The sequence below is a fragment of the Parus major genome, chromosome 2, assembly GCF_001522545.3.
Source record: "Parus major isolate Abel chromosome 2, Parus_major1.1, whole genome shotgun sequence".
In the NCBI taxonomy this organism is placed as follows: Eukaryota; Metazoa; Chordata; class Aves; order Passeriformes; family Paridae; genus Parus; species Parus major.
In genome coordinates, this window is record NC_031769.1 from 14,563,073 (window position 1) to 14,584,053 (window position 20,981).

General features: G+C 37.7%; 1 protein-coding gene across 6 annotated transcripts in view; it reads left to right on the forward strand.

The window, feature by feature from the left end:
* The window catches only part of ZNF438 (zinc finger protein 438), a 51,903-nt gene extending 34,803 nt beyond the window's left edge, over positions 1 to 17,100 (forward strand). For 3 of the 6 annotated variants that reach the window (XM_015619575.2, XM_015619572.2, XM_015619578.2), the window contains 3 exons: positions 7,290 to 7,394; positions 11,928 to 13,776; positions 15,306 to 17,100. In XM_015619575.2, the coding sequence (XP_015475061.1) occupies positions 7,290 to 7,394; positions 11,928 to 13,776; positions 15,306 to 15,918 (2,567 nt within the window). In that variant the 3' untranslated portion in view covers positions 15,919 to 17,100. The remainder of the gene's footprint in view (positions 1 to 7,289; positions 7,395 to 11,927; positions 13,777 to 15,305) is intronic. The other 3 variants (XM_015619580.2, XM_015619579.2, XM_015619582.2) reach the window with 1 other exon arrangement.
* Positions 17,101 to 20,981: the final 3,881 nt, after the last annotated feature.

A 20,981-nucleotide genomic window follows, 5' to 3' on the forward strand; every position in this document is an offset into this window, starting at 1 on the left:
TATTTCTTCCTCAGGGTTATGAAATTATCGTTTCATTCATATGACAATATATGACATGACAACAATCACTGAAGCATTATATTTGACTATTCAACCTCATGTTAAATATTTACTATTGAGCATGTGTTGGTATTTTTTATATTGCTCCATAATGGCATACAATATAGTTTTGCCTTAGTGAACTGAAATACCATTGGTATTGTCGGATTTATAAAATGTTTTTGTTAAATGACTCTAACATGAAAGAATTGTGTATCTTAGACAAATATTTTGCAAAATACAAGGCTGTCCTGGTTTATTTATCTAACAGTAATTATTTAAATAATTAAGTAATTTTTAATAATTTTTCTAACATTGGAAAAGGGTATCACACACTAAAACAATATGGTTTTTTTCTTTGAGTGTGTTTATTTTAATCTTTTTAGGATCATAGGTCAAGTGTGGTTCTGTACATTTTGTATCCATATTAGTATGGTTTTTTGGTGCTGTGAGATCTCAAACTTCCATTAGCTTTGTAAATGTGTTTCTTAGCATCAGCTCTCACTTTGCTGGAACCCCTGCTGCCTTTATATCATTAACATAAATGCAGGTGCAAATAGCATTTATGCACTTTGATAGAAAGCAGTTGGAGACGTTTCACTGTGGGACACGACACTTCAGATTGTGTACATCTGTTCAAATAATGTATCCAAGCCAGTGACATGAATGCAAGGATAAAAACATCTGCCCCTGAGACCATTTGCCATACAGCAGATGCTTACATCTTTATTTATGCAGATGGTTTGTGTGATGAGCTGAGCAATGATGAAAGAGAGAAAGTTTGACTAAGATTTCAGGGTATTCCTTGGGATGGGAAAATATGTTGGTAACAGTGCTTAGTTTTCATTTATCTACTGTAAGAAGAACATCTAGTGTAAATAGTGGTGATTCTAGTAGCGTGGATGTGCCATGTCAGGCACTGACTAGATTAACACAAGATCAGTAAAGGATTTTTTTTTTTTTTTAATCTCAGGCACAATAGTCGTACATCAGTTACAGAAGATGCTAAATCGTTTAATAGAAGTAATTACTTTCAGCCGGGAAGGCTTAACTGCTTTGCTTTCAGATGCTCTCAAGTTATGCAAAACATTGAATTGACTGAAAAGTTTGATGAGGTAGAACACTTTGGAATGCTAAACTAACTTGTCACAAAGTTATTGTGAGGTTGAGTGCGGTGCTGTACCTGATTCTGCGACTTGGGGGATTTTTCAGGACAAGCCGTTCTTAGCATTACAAAGTTACTAGTCGAGTAGAGTTTGTTGTGTGTTGTTTGAAGCTGGCAGTGGGGCAGAGGCCGTGAGCGCGGCTCTGAGCCGGGCTGGCAGCTGCGGAGCGGGGCCCGGGGCGGCGGGACGGGCACCGACTCCCTCTGCTGGCTCCGCTCCGGGCTCTTTGTCCGCCGCTCCGCCCCGGGCCCGGCCACGGCAGCTCTTCTGCACCGGGCTGCGGCACACGGCGGGCCAAAGGCTCATCTCTGGCCTGCATTCCCGCCGGCTGCCTCCCTGCTCCCGTCCCCTCGTTTGCTGGCACCACTGCCAGGCTTTGCTGATTCATTATCACCTCTCAAGCAGCGTATTCCACACATCCAGCACCTTCTCGTGAGAAGCAGCGCTGCCTTTAAACAGCATGGTGACTAGCACGGGCAAGCTAGCAATGCCTATCAGCGCTGCAAATAATTGTCATTATGCACTGGGGGAGGAATACCAGTCAGATACTGTAATTTAAATTGTTTTCTGCTGCATCCTACTGCCAGTAAGGTCTAGTTGTGTTAAAGTACAGCAGCGAGTTATGTTTTTATATGTTAAGAAAACTAGTATTTGCCTAGCCAGGACCATAGTATTTCCGAAGATGTTCTAGTTTTCCTATGCTGTATAGATCCATGTCTTGCTTTGAAAAAGTATACATACCTATTTGAAGCACTGTGGAGATCCTTTAATCTTTGTTTTTATTTTAGTCTTTGGTGGAATTAACTACAGGTAGCAATGTTTTGCATATCTCAGCCAGAGATGAAGAGTTTTTATGAAGAAATCTGGCTCATGAGAGAAAAGGGGGTGAAACTAGAACAAACAAAAACCTTAGCTAGGGATTCCCCATTCAAAACTCAGACCACTTAGGTAATTTTCAATGAAATTACTTATTAACAAAATCCCCCAGAAGATACTCTCTTTAAAACTCTTTCCTCTAACTTTTAAAAATTCTTCTGGCTGTATCTTTGGAGAATGATGAACTTTGTGTATAGTTTATAAGGGAAGTCAAAACAGGCCAAAACAAGACTGACAGTCTTCTGATCCTCTGTTCATGAGGGAACATTTTTGAGGTTTGTACTACAGAAGCCACCATGCAGATGTTTTTAATGGCTCAAGTAAAATACAGTTATATTAACCCAAATTGGCAAATTAATTGTTTTCTCCTGCATACACTCTTTCTTTAAGATAAAAGTGTGATGATTCTCACAAAAAAAACCCAACTACTCTTTAGCATGAATATAACTTGCTTTTTTGTTGTGTTCTCTATTTGCACACCATTATTTGCAAAAAATTTAAATTTTGTGAGCAAGAGGCCTGATTGCCTTATTGAAGTGAGACATGCATGTTTTCTGTCCCAGAGAGGGTTGAACTCTCAGTGAGATGTAGATATGTTCTCTTTTTTGAAAGGAGAACAAAAATATAATCAGAAACTATTTTATGGTTTATTCATAAAATGGTTCTACTTGACCTTTTTGTGCTTCATAGTTCTTGAAGAATTCTGCCTTCATTTTTTTTAGAAGACTTGGTCATTGCTATTTCCTGTACTTAAGAGAAAAGAAGTCCATTAATTACCATTTACATTAGGCATATTGAAATTTTGTCCATGTTGATTTGATCTTGATAGACCCTTTAAAAATTATTTTAAATGATTTTTTTTTTACATGGACTTTACAGTGGATGAGTTACTGTTCAGGTCTGTATCTTTCCTGAAGCTCACATTAAACCTGGCAATTGTCCCAGGAATTTTTAAAAATCCAATTACTGTTTATCCCCACTTTCTAAAGTACCTAATTTATGTTTGCAATGCTGTTGGGGGATTACGAATTACTAGTTTATGACCAATGCTTCCATCACCTCCCTGCAACTATTTTCTGAACAATTAGTTCCCCCAAGTGGCTGCATCATTGCAGCCTTGCTTTGCAAATCTTTAGGGATGGTGTCCTCTATGGGACAGAATGACTGGGCAAAACCAACAAAGATAACCACTGGACTTGCAGTGATACCAAAATAATTGCCATTCTACTCAATTGCATCCTGTCAGAGCACCAAGTTTTCTAGATAATGCCCACTTGCAGCCTGACATGCTTGGTTGCTGAAACTAGCAGAAGCATTAATAAGCTGAAATACAGTCTTTGATGATGTATCTGACAGTGTCTCTCAAACAGAAGTTCTGTGCTTAAATAGAAATGAAATTCAATCACTTTGCGTGGTTGCAGAGGTCAGGCACCATTTTGAGCCCTTGCCGTAGTGAGAAAAGGTTGTGTGTGATTTTTTCACCTCTAAGGGTGGAAAACATTATTAGTAATTACAACATGCTTTATGTCTAGCTTTCTTTAGGTCAGTTTTCATTTTTTGATATGAAAATATTTTGATCTGCTGAATTTTGTTGACATTAATATGAGTAGCTTAAAACTGGAAAGGTTGTGCCTTCAAAAAAATGGAAAGCTTTTAAAGTTCACAAACACTGTACAAGAGGTGCTAAAAAAGCATGTAGATCTGCTAATAAACGTATTCTAAATTCTTTACAAAAGCGTCTAAAAATCTCTTATGTATCTCTATTCTGACTCTTAGGAAGGACTTTGAAGATTTTCTTCCTTTATATAGTAGCACAAAAAAGGCTTTTTTAAACTGGAGGTTGTGTTAAGCCATGCATTGCCCACATTATATATCGGAAGTTGCTTTTGAATAGTGATTTACCTTTGCGTGGCTAAAACATTTCAGGTCGCAGCTCAAAAAAGTTACTTCAAAGCTGTTGGCCACTTGTTATTCACTATAGAAATAGTATTTCATACATATATTAAAAGTTATTTGTGTTGGGACAATACAGAGATCTATGAAATCTAAATCTATGAGAAATCAAAAATTATGTCTTAAGTATTACTTTTGGTAATGGTGCTAATGTAGTGACTAAATTTCTTGATGTGTTAACTTGTGTTTAACAAGTCTGCTTTAGTATGGGTATTGTTTATGTTGTACTTGTTTCTGAGGTCAGAGATAATGAAGCCAAGATGCTGGTGAGAGTGATGGGCAGGTAGAAAATTTCTGCCTTGTATCTAGTCTGAATCTACTTTCTTTTAGTTTAAAACCATTATGCTTTGTCCTGTTTCTGCAAGCACTGTAAAAAAGTGCTGCCTTCTTTCTTTTCAGCCCCTTTCTGGTATTGAAAGGCCACAATTAGGTCTTCTTGGAGCCTTCTCCAGACTAAATAACCCAATCTCTCTCTCAGCCTTTTATCATACAAGAGGTGTTCCATTCTTCTCATAATTTTTGTGGCCCTCCTCTGAACTTGCTCCAACAGGTCCATGTCTTTCCTGTGCTGAGTGCCACAGAGTTGATACAGTGCTCCAGGTGGGTCTCACCAGAGTAGAGCAGAGGGGCAGAATCCTCTCCCTCCCCTGCTGCCTACAGTGCTTTGGATGCAGCCTAGGACAGTGGTTTTTGGCCTGTGAGTGCACATTTGCAGCTCATAGTCAGTTTTTCATCCACCAGTATCCCCAAGTTGTTCTTGGCAGAGCTGCTCTGAGTCACTTCAGCTCAGTCTTTATTGATACCAGGGACTGTCCTGACACACATGCAGGAATTCATGAGGTTCCCATGGGGCCACTTCTTAATCTTGTCCAGGTCCCTCAGGCATCCCATCCTCCAGGTGTGTCAGGTGCACCTCTCAGCTTGGTTTTGCCTGCAAACTTGCTGAAGGTGCACTCAGTCCTATTGTCTGTGCCACTGAAGGAGATATGAAGCATCACTGGTTCCAGTACAGACTCAAGGGACAACACTTTTCACCCATCTCCGTATGAGCATTGAGCTGTTCACCATTACCATCCAGCCAATTCCTTATCCATCCAATAGTCCGTCTATCAATAGAGTCTATACCTCTGCAGCTTTGAGAGAAGGGTGTTGATGAGGACTGTGTGAGAGGCCTCTCCTATGTACACTTTCAAAAAACTGAGGAAAGCAATTCTGGAAGCTGAGAAGGTTGAATAATCTAATTTTATTTTTTCTTAAGGTTTGTTAGATCTGTATAAACGTTGTTTAGTAGTGCAGAAAGGACATTTCAGGCAAAACGAAAGGACTGAATTAGAGAGGAAACCGGAGAACTTCTTAAATGCAAACTATATACCCATGATCTTGGATTACTGTGTGATTTACCTCTGCAAGCTGACAGTTTATGCTAAAAATAGTTTTAACTTATTCCCACACTGAAAAATGCCACTAGAAATTTTAATGTTGAACATCCTCTTTAATGAAGTCCAATTAAGAATAAAAAAATGTGTACCTTTGTTATTTCAGCGTTCTCTTCTGCTAAGAAGAATCTCTTGGAGACCATTTAAGGAATCCAGAAAGCATCCCACTGCTCACAGAATTTCTTGAAATGCCCTATAATCCTAATCCCTTAAAATAATAAACTTGCACAGACTGTACAGAAGGTCTTTATAATTTAGAAGCCTAAATTATAAAATGCTTATTGCACAACTAGCAAATCAAATTTATGCTCAAATAAGATTTAATTATATATATTTAATTATATAATTATATATAAGCTTAAAGCTTCTAGAATTTTAACAAATTATTTTGGTCTTGTTCCTCCTGTGGACTACCAGAATAAATTTTCTAAATGTATTTGCACATTCTGTATCGTAGTGTTTGTGTGAATGATCTATGGAGATTTTCCAATCTTGCCTTAAACTACTTTGTTATATTGTTTATTTTTCTAAGCTAGTTTAAATTGCACAAAAGCAGTCTTATGTAAACATAGTCATAATACTATTTAAAAAATCAAGTACTAAAAATGTAAGAAATGTGAGATTCCTCTTTTGGCTTAAATGCTTCTCCTTTCCACATCACATGTAATGTTGATTACCTGTCTTAAGTCTGCATTTAATTCCCATATCCCACCCTGACTCTTTGGCCTGGACACTTTCAAATCTCATTTCTAGTCTTGTCCTTTTTCTGCTTGCCCTGTGTATTCTCCTGTTTCTCTTCCACACTGTCAGCTCTGCAGCTCAGAGATAAGGAGAGCCCATTTCCTTGTTCCTACTTGGATACTTGGACCTAAAGCCATAGTTCAGGGAAAATCGGGCCCAGCCTGAAGCAGGAGCACATTCAGTAGAATGTAATCATTGGAAAAGTTAGCTTCTTGAAGAATCTACTGAGCACATGCCCAGAGTCTATAGCTTTGCCTAATTTGGGCAGCTTTTCACAGATCAAAGAGACTTTGCTGTGTCACATATGAAGTTCTCCACCTGATGAACAGATGTGTCACTAAATTGAGTTGTGGGGTGTTTTGTTGTTGTTGTTGCTTGTTTGGGTGGTCTTTTTGTTTGTTTTTTAATGCAGATATACTGAGGATGGCTGGTATTTTCTGTTGAAATTAATTTTAGAAAATTATCTGATGCAAATACCCAGAGCAGAACATTCCGCCCATGTAGTTATTATTAGCAAAGGTAGAAACAACTGCAGATTAATTGCTGTAACATATAGAGCTGGACACTCATGATTTGTAGGCTTTATTACAAATCTTAGCTCATATAGGTGTGTGACAAAATTGGTTTTTAATAAAGAAGTCAAAATTCTGTTTTCTATAATATCTGCAGTTTATTTACACCAAATTATGGAAAATGTAAATGAGTATAGAATTTAGTCCCTGTGTTAAAACTATTCAATAAGGCTACTGAATCTTCATTTTTTGAAGCATTTTGTTTTGCTGCTGTTGACTGTCTGCCATGACACTGAAGCTAAACCATCCCATCTGTTTGCCACATTAACCAGCTTTACTCAATTATTAAGCTATCACCTTGCATTTGGCATGTAATATATTAGATTTTAAAGTGTATTTTGAGGAGAGAAAAATGGCAAAGAGCAAAAAGCAGTAGTTTTCTTAATGCATTAACTGGAAGTTAATGTTTTATATTGTCTTTTTCTGGGTTTTGTTGGTTTGGGGGGTTTGGTTGTTTTGGTTTTTTTTTGTCCTGGAATCTATTTATAACTGAAGCACTTTTGCAGGTGGTGTTTTTTTGCATGCTAATCCTGCAGAGAAACATTGTGTCCAACAAAGTATGCTGGGTCAGCAAAAGCAAGAAACTTGTGCTGCAAAGACAGTATCCACAGGTATTTAGTGTGTATGGAGATTTGGCAAAATGAATGATTAACTGTCATTGGCAGAAAGAGATCTAATGTTGTGTGTTAGACTGTTGCACATTTTTTTTCTTTCCCACAGAATAGATACTCTTCCTTTCAAAGTTAGCAAAAGATTCAGCAGTGTTAATATGCATTGAATATTCATTAATCTTCATCTGTGTTCTGTCTTTTCCCTCAAAACAAGATGATTCTTTTTTCTGGTGTGTTCTCTCGTATGTAAATTCATACACAAATGAAATACTTATGTGCACAACTGAGGTGGACCTAAAAGATTATTTTAAAAATGAACACTATTACTCAGTGGTTTCTGTGGTGGCTATTTAGTGGTTATTTTCAAAATAGACCAGATAGTACTGAAAATTAAATGTCTCCTGATACTTTTACAGCATCTCAGTTCAGCAATATGTGTTTTACATAGGGAACAAACTAAAGGAAGTACAAAAACAAGGCAGATTAGGCTGGAGTAGACCAGACTTGGATGACTTGGGAAGGCAGGGGAACCATGAAGAAGCAGCAACCCATGGAAACTCCTCCAGAGTTTCCTCCAGAGGACTCTTCCCAGCATGAGTCTATCAGAGAATTTAATGCATTATTGATTTTTGTGTTGGTGTGTCACTGTCCACTTCTATGCAATTTTAAGGTTATTTAGAAGGGATGAAAGCTTATGACATCCTGCAAGTATCTGAGGGATTTGATACTTGCATGTCCTGGCATGGTAACCATTAATCTTTTTAACAGAGACTTTTAAAGTAAATAGGTTGAACTGCATTTGGTTTACTCTTGTGTGTAATTATTTGTCTACCTGTTGCCCCTCCTCTACACTCATCTGAAAGACTGAGGACAGAAAAGTTAAAAATGAGCTTTGCATCTTTAAGATATTAAATCTAATATTTTCATTTATTTCCTTTGTTATTGATGACAATTTTAAAGAAAGTATAAAAATTGTTGCCTTCCAGTGAAGGATCTGCAGACTTGTAGAAAGAATGTTGTGTAAAACAAAGGGCCATCCTCCATGGATGCCACAAATGCCCTTGCAGAGCCTCCCTTAACTGAAACTTCCCCTTCTTAGGTGAAAGACTTCATGGGATTGCATAGGCACAAAAACTTTTCCTCAGGTCACAGATAACAAGTCAAAATGAGTCCTTTGAATCAGAGACAGAAATAATTCGGAAGATATGGAATGCACCTGGGAGATGGATATGAGGTTTCCAAGCTGCCTTTGCACAAGCCAGATAGCCAGAGCATATCCAAGTCCTTCAGTGTGGTGAAGACTTGTATTATTATAGCTCTGTCTGGGTGCAAAGGAAGTTATTGAAACTTTTCACCCAACTATAAATGGAAAACTGTATTTTGGTCATTGATGATACTTGCATGCTCTGAGTGGGGTCAGTAGAACCTCCTGTGAATTGACTGGCTGCTTTCTCCTGATTCAAGATGCTAAGTAGTCTTTCACCAGTTCTTCCAATTAGTTTTTCCAGTCTACAGGAAAAATGTTAATGGAGCCTGAAACATCATCAGGTAGCTAATTTGCATCTAGCTCTTCTCTATAGTCACTGGCTAAGCAGCTTAACTACAGTAGCTGTATTGGAGGGGAGGGAAATGCAGAGTTGAGTATTCCTTGGCTTACCAGAAACACTGCAATAAATATTTGTGTGCAAAAATTCTAATATAAACTTCTGAAAAAGGCAAAAAAGAAGTTACATTGAAGGTTGGTACCAAACATAGCTCGCCTGGAAAATGTAATGGCTAGTTGGAAAAAGTATTTGTATAAAAATCCCTTCTCAAACAGTTATATCAATTCTTAGTATTGTGTTACCTGTTTAAGAAGGGTATTGATCTAAACAGACCTTGTTTCAAATGGCATCTTGTGTTTGATATTGATGAAGGTCTTCTCTTTTAGAGAAATACTCTCCTGTGGAATGCTGAGAAAGTATGTGGAGATACTTTCTTTATAGAAAAGTGGTTTGACTGCTTAATTTTGCATTAGGCAAGTCAATGTATTTGAGAAACCTACGGTTCTTTTTACAGCTAATGCCATACATAACTTCTACAAATATTTCATCCTAACTTCAAATCAACCTTGTTTTTATGGCTGCCATTTGTAGAAGTGGCATGTCTGCAGCAAAACTTCCACCTTTTCCTGTTACCATTGGTTGAAGAGTGGGTGCCTTATAACTTGGAGTAGCACAGGTAGCAGTCTGCTGAAATGCTGGCTTTCCTAAAAGTTTTATGCAAGTCAATGTATGAAGTTTTGAAATAAAAAGGGAGAGGAACAAGAGAAGTGAGAGAGAATGGAAACAGCTTCATGTTAAATACTGTGGCAAGCTGATGTTTTGGAGAAAGTCTTTACTTGTCAGTGTAGGACAAGCATAATCTGGAGAAATAAGAGTTGATTCTGTCCCCTTATAGGGAAAGTACCCTTATTCTGTTATCTGCTGTATTTAAGCTATATGGTTTGACCTGTAACTGTCATTGAAGTTCAGGGCTAGTTTGGTTAGTGGTTAAAATTCTTTACATAATTTTATTGTTCTTCTCAGAAGTACTTAGATTATTTACTCAAAAGCGACAGGAAGATACTTCGTACGATACAAATCATCATCTGACTAACAAATCTTAACAGCTGAAAATTTAAAGATTTCTATGCATTTAGTGACATTTTTAAGAAAAAAATTGAAAATTGAGACTAAAAAGTGCAGAAGGGAAACAATTTTAAACATATCATGTTTCTGATTTTTCTAAGTTACACAAACCTGGACTTATCCCTGTGTGCAAGGATCTCAGTATTTGGGTAGCACTTCCAGATGGACAGTAACCCAGTCTGCACAGAATGTCTAGAAATCCAGAACATCTCAACAGACATTGAGCAGAAATAAAGTTATGGTGGTGCCCAGTAGTTTCACTTAACTGGATTATAAAGAAAGTGCATAGTGGACTGGGGGTTTGATGCAATAGATGTCAATAAAAGGATCAAAGCCTTATGCCCTGTATAGTTATTGCTCTATGGATCTGCTGATCAAAAGTTGTGAAAAGCATCAGATACACTAAATATGAACTGTACAGTTTATATGTGATTGCTCAGTGAATCCAGCATATCCTGAAAGCAGTGGCTTTACTGCACATGTGCATACCATGGATACACAAATATATCTGTCCGGGAGTTCTGGTTGTGAAACATGATAGGTCTGCAGCTTGCAGGGCTTGTTGCAAAGTGTGTGATGACTGAGAAGAACATCCAGAATTAAGATAAATTTACTTGGAGTTTGTGTTGGTACTAATTCACAGTTACCTTTTTAAGTCCAGAGTCAGCTATAAATGCATTTGCAATGAAATTGTTTAAAATGGCAAGGTATGGAAACTTTCCAATGGAATTATCTTATGACAATATTTCAAGGTTGCAGCATTTACTTTAACGTGTTCTTTTCAAATGTGATTCCTCCCTCAAATGATTTTTGTTTGTGTCCAAATTGCCTTTCTGCCTGGGATCTTTGTAGCTGCATTTTCAATGGTTACAATTTCCATTTTTCCAGGAAACCTATTCCAGGTTTTGAGAGCTAGAAGCATCAGTAATTGAATTTGGGAGTGGGTAATGAGACTGATAGATGAAATGGTAGTGGTACAATTAACTATGTATCAGCTCCTTTTCTGTGGAGTCTAAAAGGTCAGCAGGTATCTTTGCTGCCTAATGCATATTGTATTGTATGAATTTTATAGTTTTCTTTTTGTTTATTTTAATTATCATCACATTCTTTACTAAAAACATTTGCTACTTTTATGAAAACAAATAGAAATAGGAAGAAATTGCTGTATAACCTTGATAAATTACATCTTTCAAGAAAATGTTTAAATTACTTACTACTGTAGTTCTGTTTTGTGGTAGTGGCACATGAGTAATTTTTGTGATTGGGTATTTAATGGTAGTTCATATTCACATATTTTTTCAAGTGCACTTCTGATTTTATTATACATTATTTGCATGTTTTGTAGCAGTAATTTTTCTAAGACTTCATCAGGAAAACTTTGGTCTGTATCTGATAAAACCCACAAATTCTAAATAGTAGAGAATGTCTGCAAGATGGTATGATTCTGTTTGAGATACATGACCAGAGCTGGTGCTCTGTCATGCAGCTTAAATCCTGTCCCTATTTTTCTGGTAGAATATTCCCAGCATGCTCTTGCAGCTTTTCCAGGGTTGAAGCGGCTTATGGGTGTATTTTTTCTGAAATGTCATGTAGTTTCTACCCCAGAATGAAACATCCAATTAAGATTTGATTAAGAGGAGATTTTTTTGCAAATCTGTGTTCAAAGGTGTTGCTTCAGACAGTGCTTTTGCCTATGAAACTTTTGCAGTTCTAGATTTAATTTGGTGATATTTAAATGCCTAAATATTTTAATAAGCTTGTGTGTAATAGTATCCTTTGTAAGCAGTTTTATTTTTGAGAGAGTAATTTTAAAAAAATACTATGTTATGTATCTTATTACATCTTTGCTATATTATTCTTACAGACAAACAGAAATCCCCTTCGGATCTAATACAAAGTTTTCAGAAGAAAAGTCAGTTTAGGACCATTGCTCCAAAAATGGTACCAAAAATTTTAACGTCTGGAGTTGTTTCTTGCCATCAGTCATCTTTGCCTGAGCCAGTGACACCAATTTCAGCTTCAGGTTCTAAGCCCCTGGTGGTGCCAGCTCAGAACTATGCTGTCATGCAGGTGGCTGCTCACAAGGGCACATTTTCCCTGTTGGCTGTGCCGTGTGTTGCACCTGCTCTAACACAGCAAGTTCAGCAGTCGACTGTGGCCCCCTCTGAAAACCTAAAGCTGCCCATCCCCAGGTACCAATCTGTAAGAAATAAATTGCTGAGTGACAAAAAACCAGCACAAATCTCTGGTTTTGCGTGGAGTGCATGTAACAAGATTCCTACCAAAATGCTGATCTCATCACAGACTTCCCTCATGACTGCTCTGCCTGAAGACTGTCCTGAAGCTCAGTCTAGTTCAGATTCAGCTGAGCAAGGGGTGATAACAGACTGTGACTCAGCTGAAATTGGAGTTGCCGCATTAGTAAATAAAAGCAATCGTGTGGAGTCTAGATCTCTTTTAATGAAGAAAACTGAAATTGAAAGAAATAATGTTTCTAGACCAACTGTAGTTGAAGACTCTCTATCCAAGCCAGCAAGTACAACTAATCCCATGAAACTAAGTCTACACTCTGTGAAGACAGCATCAGAAACCACAAGAGAGCCACTCCTGAAATCTGATAAACTAAAGGGAAAAGCCACAAATTCTGAAGATCCTTTAGCTGTCTTGTCACCAGCAGGTTTTGGCAGTACAATTCAGATGACTTCTTCAGCACCAAAAGGAAAACTTCCTATTTTGCCTTACTCGAGAATGAAAAATTCAGTGTTCTGTAGATCTAAGCAGAATACTAAAGTTATGGACATACCAGGTCATTCACTAAAATCTGAATGTGAAAAGATACCATCTTTGATGAAAGCCAAAGCCTTTGATAATCAATTAGGTGTATCATTTACACAAGTCACCAAACAAACCATTCAAGAAAATACCTCCTCTCCATCCAGCAAAGTGGATGATATTGACAGCCTTAAAAAATTGAACAGTGCAACCTCTAAAAGAAGAGGCAGGAAAAAAAGAGCCCCAGAAGATTTATTGGCTTTTCAGGCCAAACAAAGGAAATGCATCATTAATAAGTTTAGAGAAGAAAGAGAAAGGGCAAAGATTGATATTCAGACACCTGAAGACAATAAAGCAGAGGCAGTGAAAAAATACCGCAGTATCAGACCAAAACCAGTGGTGGTTGTGCAGGCGTTCGCACCGCTGGCTGCTGCAGCCATCGTAGAGACGCCATCTCATGAGCAAGACTTATTTTTAAACGGTTCACTGGCCAATAAATGTTTAAGTTCCAGGCACAGTGATGCTACATCAGCTAAATCAAGTGATCTAAATAGAAATACACGTTCAGCTGTCCCTAAGCCTATGCACAGATGTCATGTTTGTAACCATACGTTCCAGTTCAAGCACCATCTCCAGGACCACATGAACACGCACACGCGCAAGCGGCCCTACAGCTGCAGGATCTGCAGGAAGGCATATATCTATTCTGGGAGACTGAGCACCCATATGAAGCTTCATCACAATGAAGGCAAACCCAAAAAGCTGGTGTGTTGTGAATTCTGTGCTAAAGTTTTTGGCCATGCAAAAGTGTACTTTGGCCACCTCAGAGAAGTCCACAGGGTTGTTATCAGCACAGAGCCCTCCACTAGTGAGCAACAGGTGCACGATACTTTAAAGAATAGAGACAGGAATATAAAAGAGGCAGAAGAAGCTACAGAGAGGTGAGTTTTCACTAATTAAATGCTAATGAAAACTGGATTTAAAGTTGTCAGTGGAAGTTTATAAAACTCATTATTATGAAAATTGTCACTTTCTTCCTCCAAGTGAGATTCCTAGTTGTTTGAGCATTCCATTTGAATCTAGTCAATCCATTAGACCAACCAGTATATTTTAGCTGATTTATTGATTACAAATCATTATTGACAATTCAATATCCAAAGTAAGTTTGCATGTATTGTAGTAACACCTGATATAATGCCATATTTGGGTCAGCTGGTTTCTCATGGTTAGTGCTCTGTCTTCTGTCCTACCCACTTTGAGATTTTCCCTAGAAGATAAGGGAATTGCAATTGCAGTAAGCGAAAAACAATTCATATTTCAATATTAGCTTGTTTTCCCTGTTAAATATCATTATCCCACTTCCTTTTAGGGAGTGCTGTGAGCTAATCTGTCCTGAGTTTACTGCTGCTTTTGTGATCACTCAGCCAAGTAGAAAAGTTAACATGCATTATATTAACATGAATAGAGCATACTTTTATGTCTGTATTATGATTTTGAGGTGAAATCTCTTGATACAGTATAAACGTTGCCTTTTTTCTTTGTTCCACTGCGCATTTATTTTCACTGAAGAACACTCGAGGCTTCAATGTAACTCCTCACTGCTTCAGTGTAACTCCTCACTGCAACACTGCTGTCCCATTTTACTCCTTTCACTTTTCATAGCTCCAGTTAGAAACTTTTACGGTCTTGAGACCAGTACTTTCCTGTCAGTCTTAGTAGGTGTCATACAGTGAATCATTCAGTTTATCTCTTTTGTTGGGTAATCTGTCCAATATGCATAAATACACAGTGTTATGAGGTCCTTCTAGTAGATGTTATGAGAAGATGTCTGAGGAGATCTTGTTTCAATTATCTTACCCATGGACTGCCTGTGTATCCTTTACATTGCAGAACTGTCCTAAATCAGGAACAGGGGCTGTCCAATTTCCCATTAGGTATTTAAACTTCTAAACCATGTTACCCGACTTGTAGGAAAAGAACAAAACAAGAAACTGAAATTTCATCATTTCCGTGTTGGAAAGGGGGATGGTTTTGCCTCAAATTGACCTAGGTCACTCCCTGTAAACAAGTAGGTTTCTCTTACTTGTACATTACAGGTAGTAATTTTCACTTTTCTAGCACAGCACTAAAAGTATTTGGATTGACCTCACTGAATCAGGAAATTTAACAAAAGTTATCAGCCTTTTATTAAAGGCTGGTGGTGTTAAAAGGTTGTTTCTGCCAAGGCTAATTTGGAGGCAATTCTTAAACTCAGAAGTGTCATTTGGTTTCAATTTTTTTCTTAATCAGCCTTACTATTATTTGTTTCATTTTTTTTCCCCTCTTCCAAATGAATTAGAAACAATGTTTGTTTTTAATTAAAAGTGTTTCATGACTGTCATCTGTTTTTGAAGTTTGTGAGGACAGAGATCTCCATCCATCTTCTTTGCCTGCTTAATACTTAAATAGTTTGTATTTCCTTTTTTAACAGGGGAAATAACTGCAATTTTGAGGACCTATTCCATAACCCGGGAGGAGTGAAATTACAGGTCAAATGTGGTCGATGCCAGTTTATTGCAGAGTCTTTCGGTGAAATGAAGTTTCACTTATTGTGCTGTCATGGAGAAGAGATTCAGGGAAGAGTGAAGGAAGGGGTTTTGCAAGGAAGCAGAGGAACAAAGGGGGGACTGGTCAAACATACAACCCACGTGTGGAAACAGCACGATGAGAGAAGACGTTTAGCAAAGTGCAGTGCCCATCAGGAGGAGCTGTATACTGTTCCAAAACCAAATAGACAGATACCCTTGCACCATCACAATAATGTCAATATTTTACCTAAAAGTGAACTGACTCAGTCAGGAAATAGTGAAGCCTCCAAGGAGATGAAAAATGTGGGGTTTGGTACACCAAGGAAAAAAATAGAATTTTGTTCTAAAGCAGGCTATAACTGCATTTTATGCGAACAGTTATTTGGAAGAAAAGAGGATCTTTTTAATCATTGGCAGAGCCATCATAATTGTGAAGACCCTTCCACTTTATGGACAATTTTTACTTTGGTATCAAAACAAAGAATTATTGAACTTTCTGATAATGGTGAATATTGAAGCTCAACTCTACAGTGCAATGAAAAATATTAACTACCTTACCAAACTCTTTTTTCACTGTCTTGCTAAACTAACTCAACAGATGTATTGCTTCAAAGTTTGTTAGTTGGGTTTGTTGGGGATTTTTTTTTAAGTCATACTAACCTTTATTTTGGTGACTAGAAATCTGTTTGTTCCATATTATTGCAGGTGGGTACATGGAAGCTGATTATCAATCCTTGTACTTAAAATTCATGATTAAGGAACTTCGTAACAGCAAATAGTCAATACTAATGGTTAACCTCAATGAAATGTATTTTTGAGTTAAATTAAACTGTACACACAGAAATAATTCAATTTCTATAAAGTAATCTCAGTCTTAAATGAAATCACACACCTGACTAGAAGTCAGGTCCCAACTAAGCTTCCAGATTTTTTGGTAAATGCATATTTCCATGCAGTTTTCTCAATCATTTTAATGTGCATACATGCAGCCAGCACTTGGGAGCTTTTTAGTCTATAATTTAAGAACTTTTAATATTTGTTTTCTTGATTTCACTGTCTTTAAACATGTTCATTGCTTGCAAGTGTTCAGTTCTGTCCTGTTAACAACAAAGATCTTTTTATTTTAGAGGTAAAAAAATCTACATGTATTTATTTGCCTGTAGCTTTTTGGGTTGAAGATGAGTTGCCACCCATTAAGATGGAGCCCAGTAGATTTTCAAGGGGGCAGGTCCTGTCAGGCTGTAAGGGCGTGGAGTTCTAGAGCTTGGTTTTGATGAAAAGGTCATTGAAACATTTAATCCAATTTGAAATTGGTGATTAAACTGCTTAAAGCCTTATATTCCTCTGAATTATTTTAGGAACAATAATGCAGGCAAGTCTAAGAAATTACCACATCACTCTACAACAGAAGTCAGAGCACGTCAGAGGGCAAGCTGAAAAATATACCAGAACTGTCCCTGAAGTACTACTGTATTTATTCCTTTTTGTGGTCAGCTGTAATTGAGGGATTGCAGTGATAAAAGAGTCATTCCTAAAATGGCCTGTGTTGCCTCTAACTGTTCTTCAAAAATTATGGTGGTGAAAACATGAGAAGAGATGTAAAAATGTTGGGCTTTCTGAGTGGGATTCCTCAAGCTGCTGCAATATTTTGTGTATGTCTTTTATTTTTAAACAGTAAACACAATTTTGATGACCTAAGAGTTTTGGATGCAATTTCTTGTTTTGCTTTGCCCTGAAGTTGAACTGTAAGGTAGGAATCGAGAGTAACAAAAGACAAAAACAAAATGCCAATAGAACTGTACAGGTGCCTGGTAAGGTTGAAGAATTCCCATGGATTTTCAAAACTTCCTTGCTACTATCTGTTGCTATGAATTCAGATTTGTGGCTGTTTCTTTGCTGTCAAATATTGGGTTTATTTTATGCTGAATTACCTTAAAAGTAGTACTTGTTCTTATTCTTGACACGTTCATATTTTAATGCCTACAATATATTCATTATTTATTTTCACTGGCATATTTGGACAGGAATAGTTATTTTTTAAGTCAGTGTTTCATATCAGACCGAGGCTGTATTTAACTTAGTAGAGTGTGTTGCATTTAGCAGCATTTTTTTCCCCTGCAACTTAATCCTTTAACTTTAAAAATCAACCAGCAGGGTGTTTTCCATGAAACAGAAATGTGAGAACAATCCCTCCTTCCCATAGTTACTTTGTGTCAAAGGGAAGTTCATTCCCAGCATAAAGCATGCATTTTACGAGTTGGGAAAAAACATTTAAAAGGTTTGATCATGATATTTTTTAGAATGAATATTAAATCACCCATCCCAAGGTATAATTTAAAATGAGCTGACATAAATTCAGAGCTGAGACAGAGTCCCTCCTGTTCAGGAACAGCATCAGCAATGGCAGAGTGGCCCTTTAAAATTATTTTCAAAAGGTATTTGTTAAAAACCTCAGTGTGGTGCCTCAAAGTCAGTGATGTATATGAGTTGTTTGGGGGTGGTCATGAGGCAAGAGGAGCACTTTCCCTGAAGGGGGATGTGCAGTGGGGATGGGGGGGTAGGGGCTGGAATGAGGGAGTCAGTTGCATTTTCTTTATCAGAAATTTTCATGTGCAGTCTTTTCATCATATTTTTGTACTTCTCTCCCTTTCTTCAGGCCAAATGGGTAAAGGGGTCTCAGCTTTCAGCAGTTTAAAGCCTGAAAATATGTTTTAAAGCATGGTTCTAAGCCACTTCTCAGTGTACTCATAAATGTTTAAAATTAGAAGCCTTTTTTTTTTTTTCTGAGCCTGAAAGCATTCTTATGTTTCAGGCTATTACAATTATGGTAGATTATGAAAGGTTGGGATTTTTTGAAAATAGCTTTACATTAAATACAGATGTGTCCTTGGTTTAAAATGTGTTTGTTTGGCATTTGTGTTCATTTTGATAAGATTTGGAGGTCTGAAGTGAGCCTTATATACTGCAACATTTAGTAGTGCTTGTTTGCTGTCCAGCAGAAGGGTTGTTATAAATACAGTTTGCTGTTTACCTTGAAGCTGGACAAGTTAACATCTGGTTTTGCACACAAATTCTGTTTTTAAATTGTTAAACCGAATGTTATTGTTTTTGTAGCTGTAGTTTTGTTCCCCTCTGATACTTCATTAAGTCTCTCTTTCAGCTTCACTGTTCAACTTTAAAGCTGTTCCTCACATGGAAAGTTGTTCCTTCATCATCACACCATAAATAATCAAAGCTGGAGGAGTTCCATCACTTTTCTGGCTTGCAGAGTGTTGCCCTGCTCCAGCTGCAGAGCTACAGTTTCCTATGTCTAACTTGACATAGTTGCTGGCACTAAATGTTGTGCTTCATATATTTATTAGAATTCGGCTTGCTGCTTTTTAGCTCAATCAGAGTTTCTGTCATACCTCATTAGATACTTATTTTATCTACTATTCACTGAGCTCTTTAAAGAAAGTGTCATAAGAAGGATGAACAGGTATTTAAGGGAGCAGATTCTGCCCTTTGTACAGATGATGCTGATGTTTGAGGATCACCAGCTTATCTAGGCTCAGCCGTGTAGTACATTGTATTTCTACAACACATCCACCTACACGTGCATCTATTTCGGAACGAAATATATACTTCAAATTCAGCTGTCAGTTACTATTATCAAACCTGAGCAATGTAGGTTTGTGATTGTTATGCATAAAGATTAAAATGCTATTAACTGTAGTAGGTTTACTTTGTCAAATTCCATAGAGCTCTGAAAAATGAAAATCTCTGCATGCTGAGTATGACACAGAAAATTCTGGCTTAAAGGTTGTCCTCATTTCACTGTGCACTTTTATAGCTGATCTGTCACATTGCAGGATTTTCTCCACTTTTTTTTTAAATTGCCATAATTTTTCTTGGTGAGGAATACTGAAGAGGACCTGAGTCTGCAAGCAAGTTTCAGTAAAAAATGTGTGTCCTTTTTTCTTGACAAGTGGACAGGTTCCATGGACTCAAAAGAGTCTTGGTGTCATTACAGATACATATATTTAGATATATATATATATATATGTATGCACAGTGTGGGGAAACATGCAAGGTTTGGGGTTCAGTGTATGACTTCATGAAGCTGACTGTTCTGTAGCTCCCAAATAGAAACTAGAAATTTGAGTGTAAAAATAACTTGGTTTTCAGACTTGGATGAATTTCTAATACCTTATTGACAAAGCTTCAAGAAATCCTGAAAAATGACAATAACATGCTTCTTTGCTTGTGCTTTGTTAGGCAGTTTTTTTGACATAGTAGTACCAGAGGTGGTGTAAAATATGATACTGCTGATGCTGTCGAGTACAAAGGAAGCTTTCTCCCTTTTATTTATTTTTTTTAAACTTTATTGACTTTTCTGTGTAAGCATTAGAAATTATGGGATAAATTGTGATTTCTGCTGCTGACAAACCCAGAAACATCATTCTGAAGTTACTTTGCAGAAGCCTCTCATTTTAATCTAGAATAACTGATGAATTCAGAAAGAAGCAAATTCTATTGGAAAGAGATACATGAGCAAAGCGTTCCATATGAGGCTTGCTCTGCACACTTATGCTGCTGTAGGTGATGTTTATAGATAACAGATCTACTGCTGGGTACAAAGTTTGTTCTTATCTAGAGTTACTTAGATTGGCCAAGGGAAATAAGAATTTAAAGATGCTCATGCCTTCTCTTTGGCTTGAATTTTTCTGCTAAATATTTCTGTGCCAGTCTAGAATGTGGTCCAAGCCATGAAGATACTCAAGCACAGTCTAGGGGCCTTAGAGCAGATTTCAATGGAGGAAAGGGAAAAAAAATGTGTGAGGGAAGTAGTGATGATGGAGGTTGGAACAATGTTTTGAATATAAGTTCAAGCTTCAGTATGACTGGCCTTTGGTGTCATGGAGCCTTAAACTTCTCCTTCCACCCCTTTGTTACATCATTCCAGATTCTGCTTCCACGTGAGGTACCTCAGTCTGGAGCACCCTCGGCTTCCTTAGGTGTGAGCTTTTCCAAATGGCATAGATTCTTCTGCCAATGTCTTCTTTTGGTGTCTCAGTTACAGGCTGGTAGTTAGGTGAGTGTCATGGGGTGACTTTACTTTTAAGGTGGTTTTGGGAGCTAAGGAAGTTGAAGTTGCTGGTGACTGATGGGAGTTTTTTCTCCTGACCAATTATCAGTCATTTCTAAGAATTGACAGCAGTTTTGACCATTAAAAAGTGAGATCAACTTGTGAACCCTACCTTAAGATGTAAAGCCAGAGCTTTCTTGTTCTCTTTGTTTCCTGGCTGTGAAAGGTAACAGAGCTCCAGCTGGCTCCTGTTCCCTGCCCAGGCCATGCGGCCCCATGGGGCAGGGGCTGGACTGGGCCGGGAGATGGGGTCTGCGGGGCTTCCCCCGGGCTCTGGCCGGGCCAGGCTGGTCTCTGGCTCAGCTGCAGGTTTTGCTGTGACTGAATTCACCAGAGACTGCTGAGTAAAGAAAGAAAAAAAAAACAAGCTCTGGACCTGTGGCAGGCTGAGACAGCGACCACACTCTCCAGAGCAGCTGTGAAGAATCTTCCATCGCAGACAGCTCCAGCT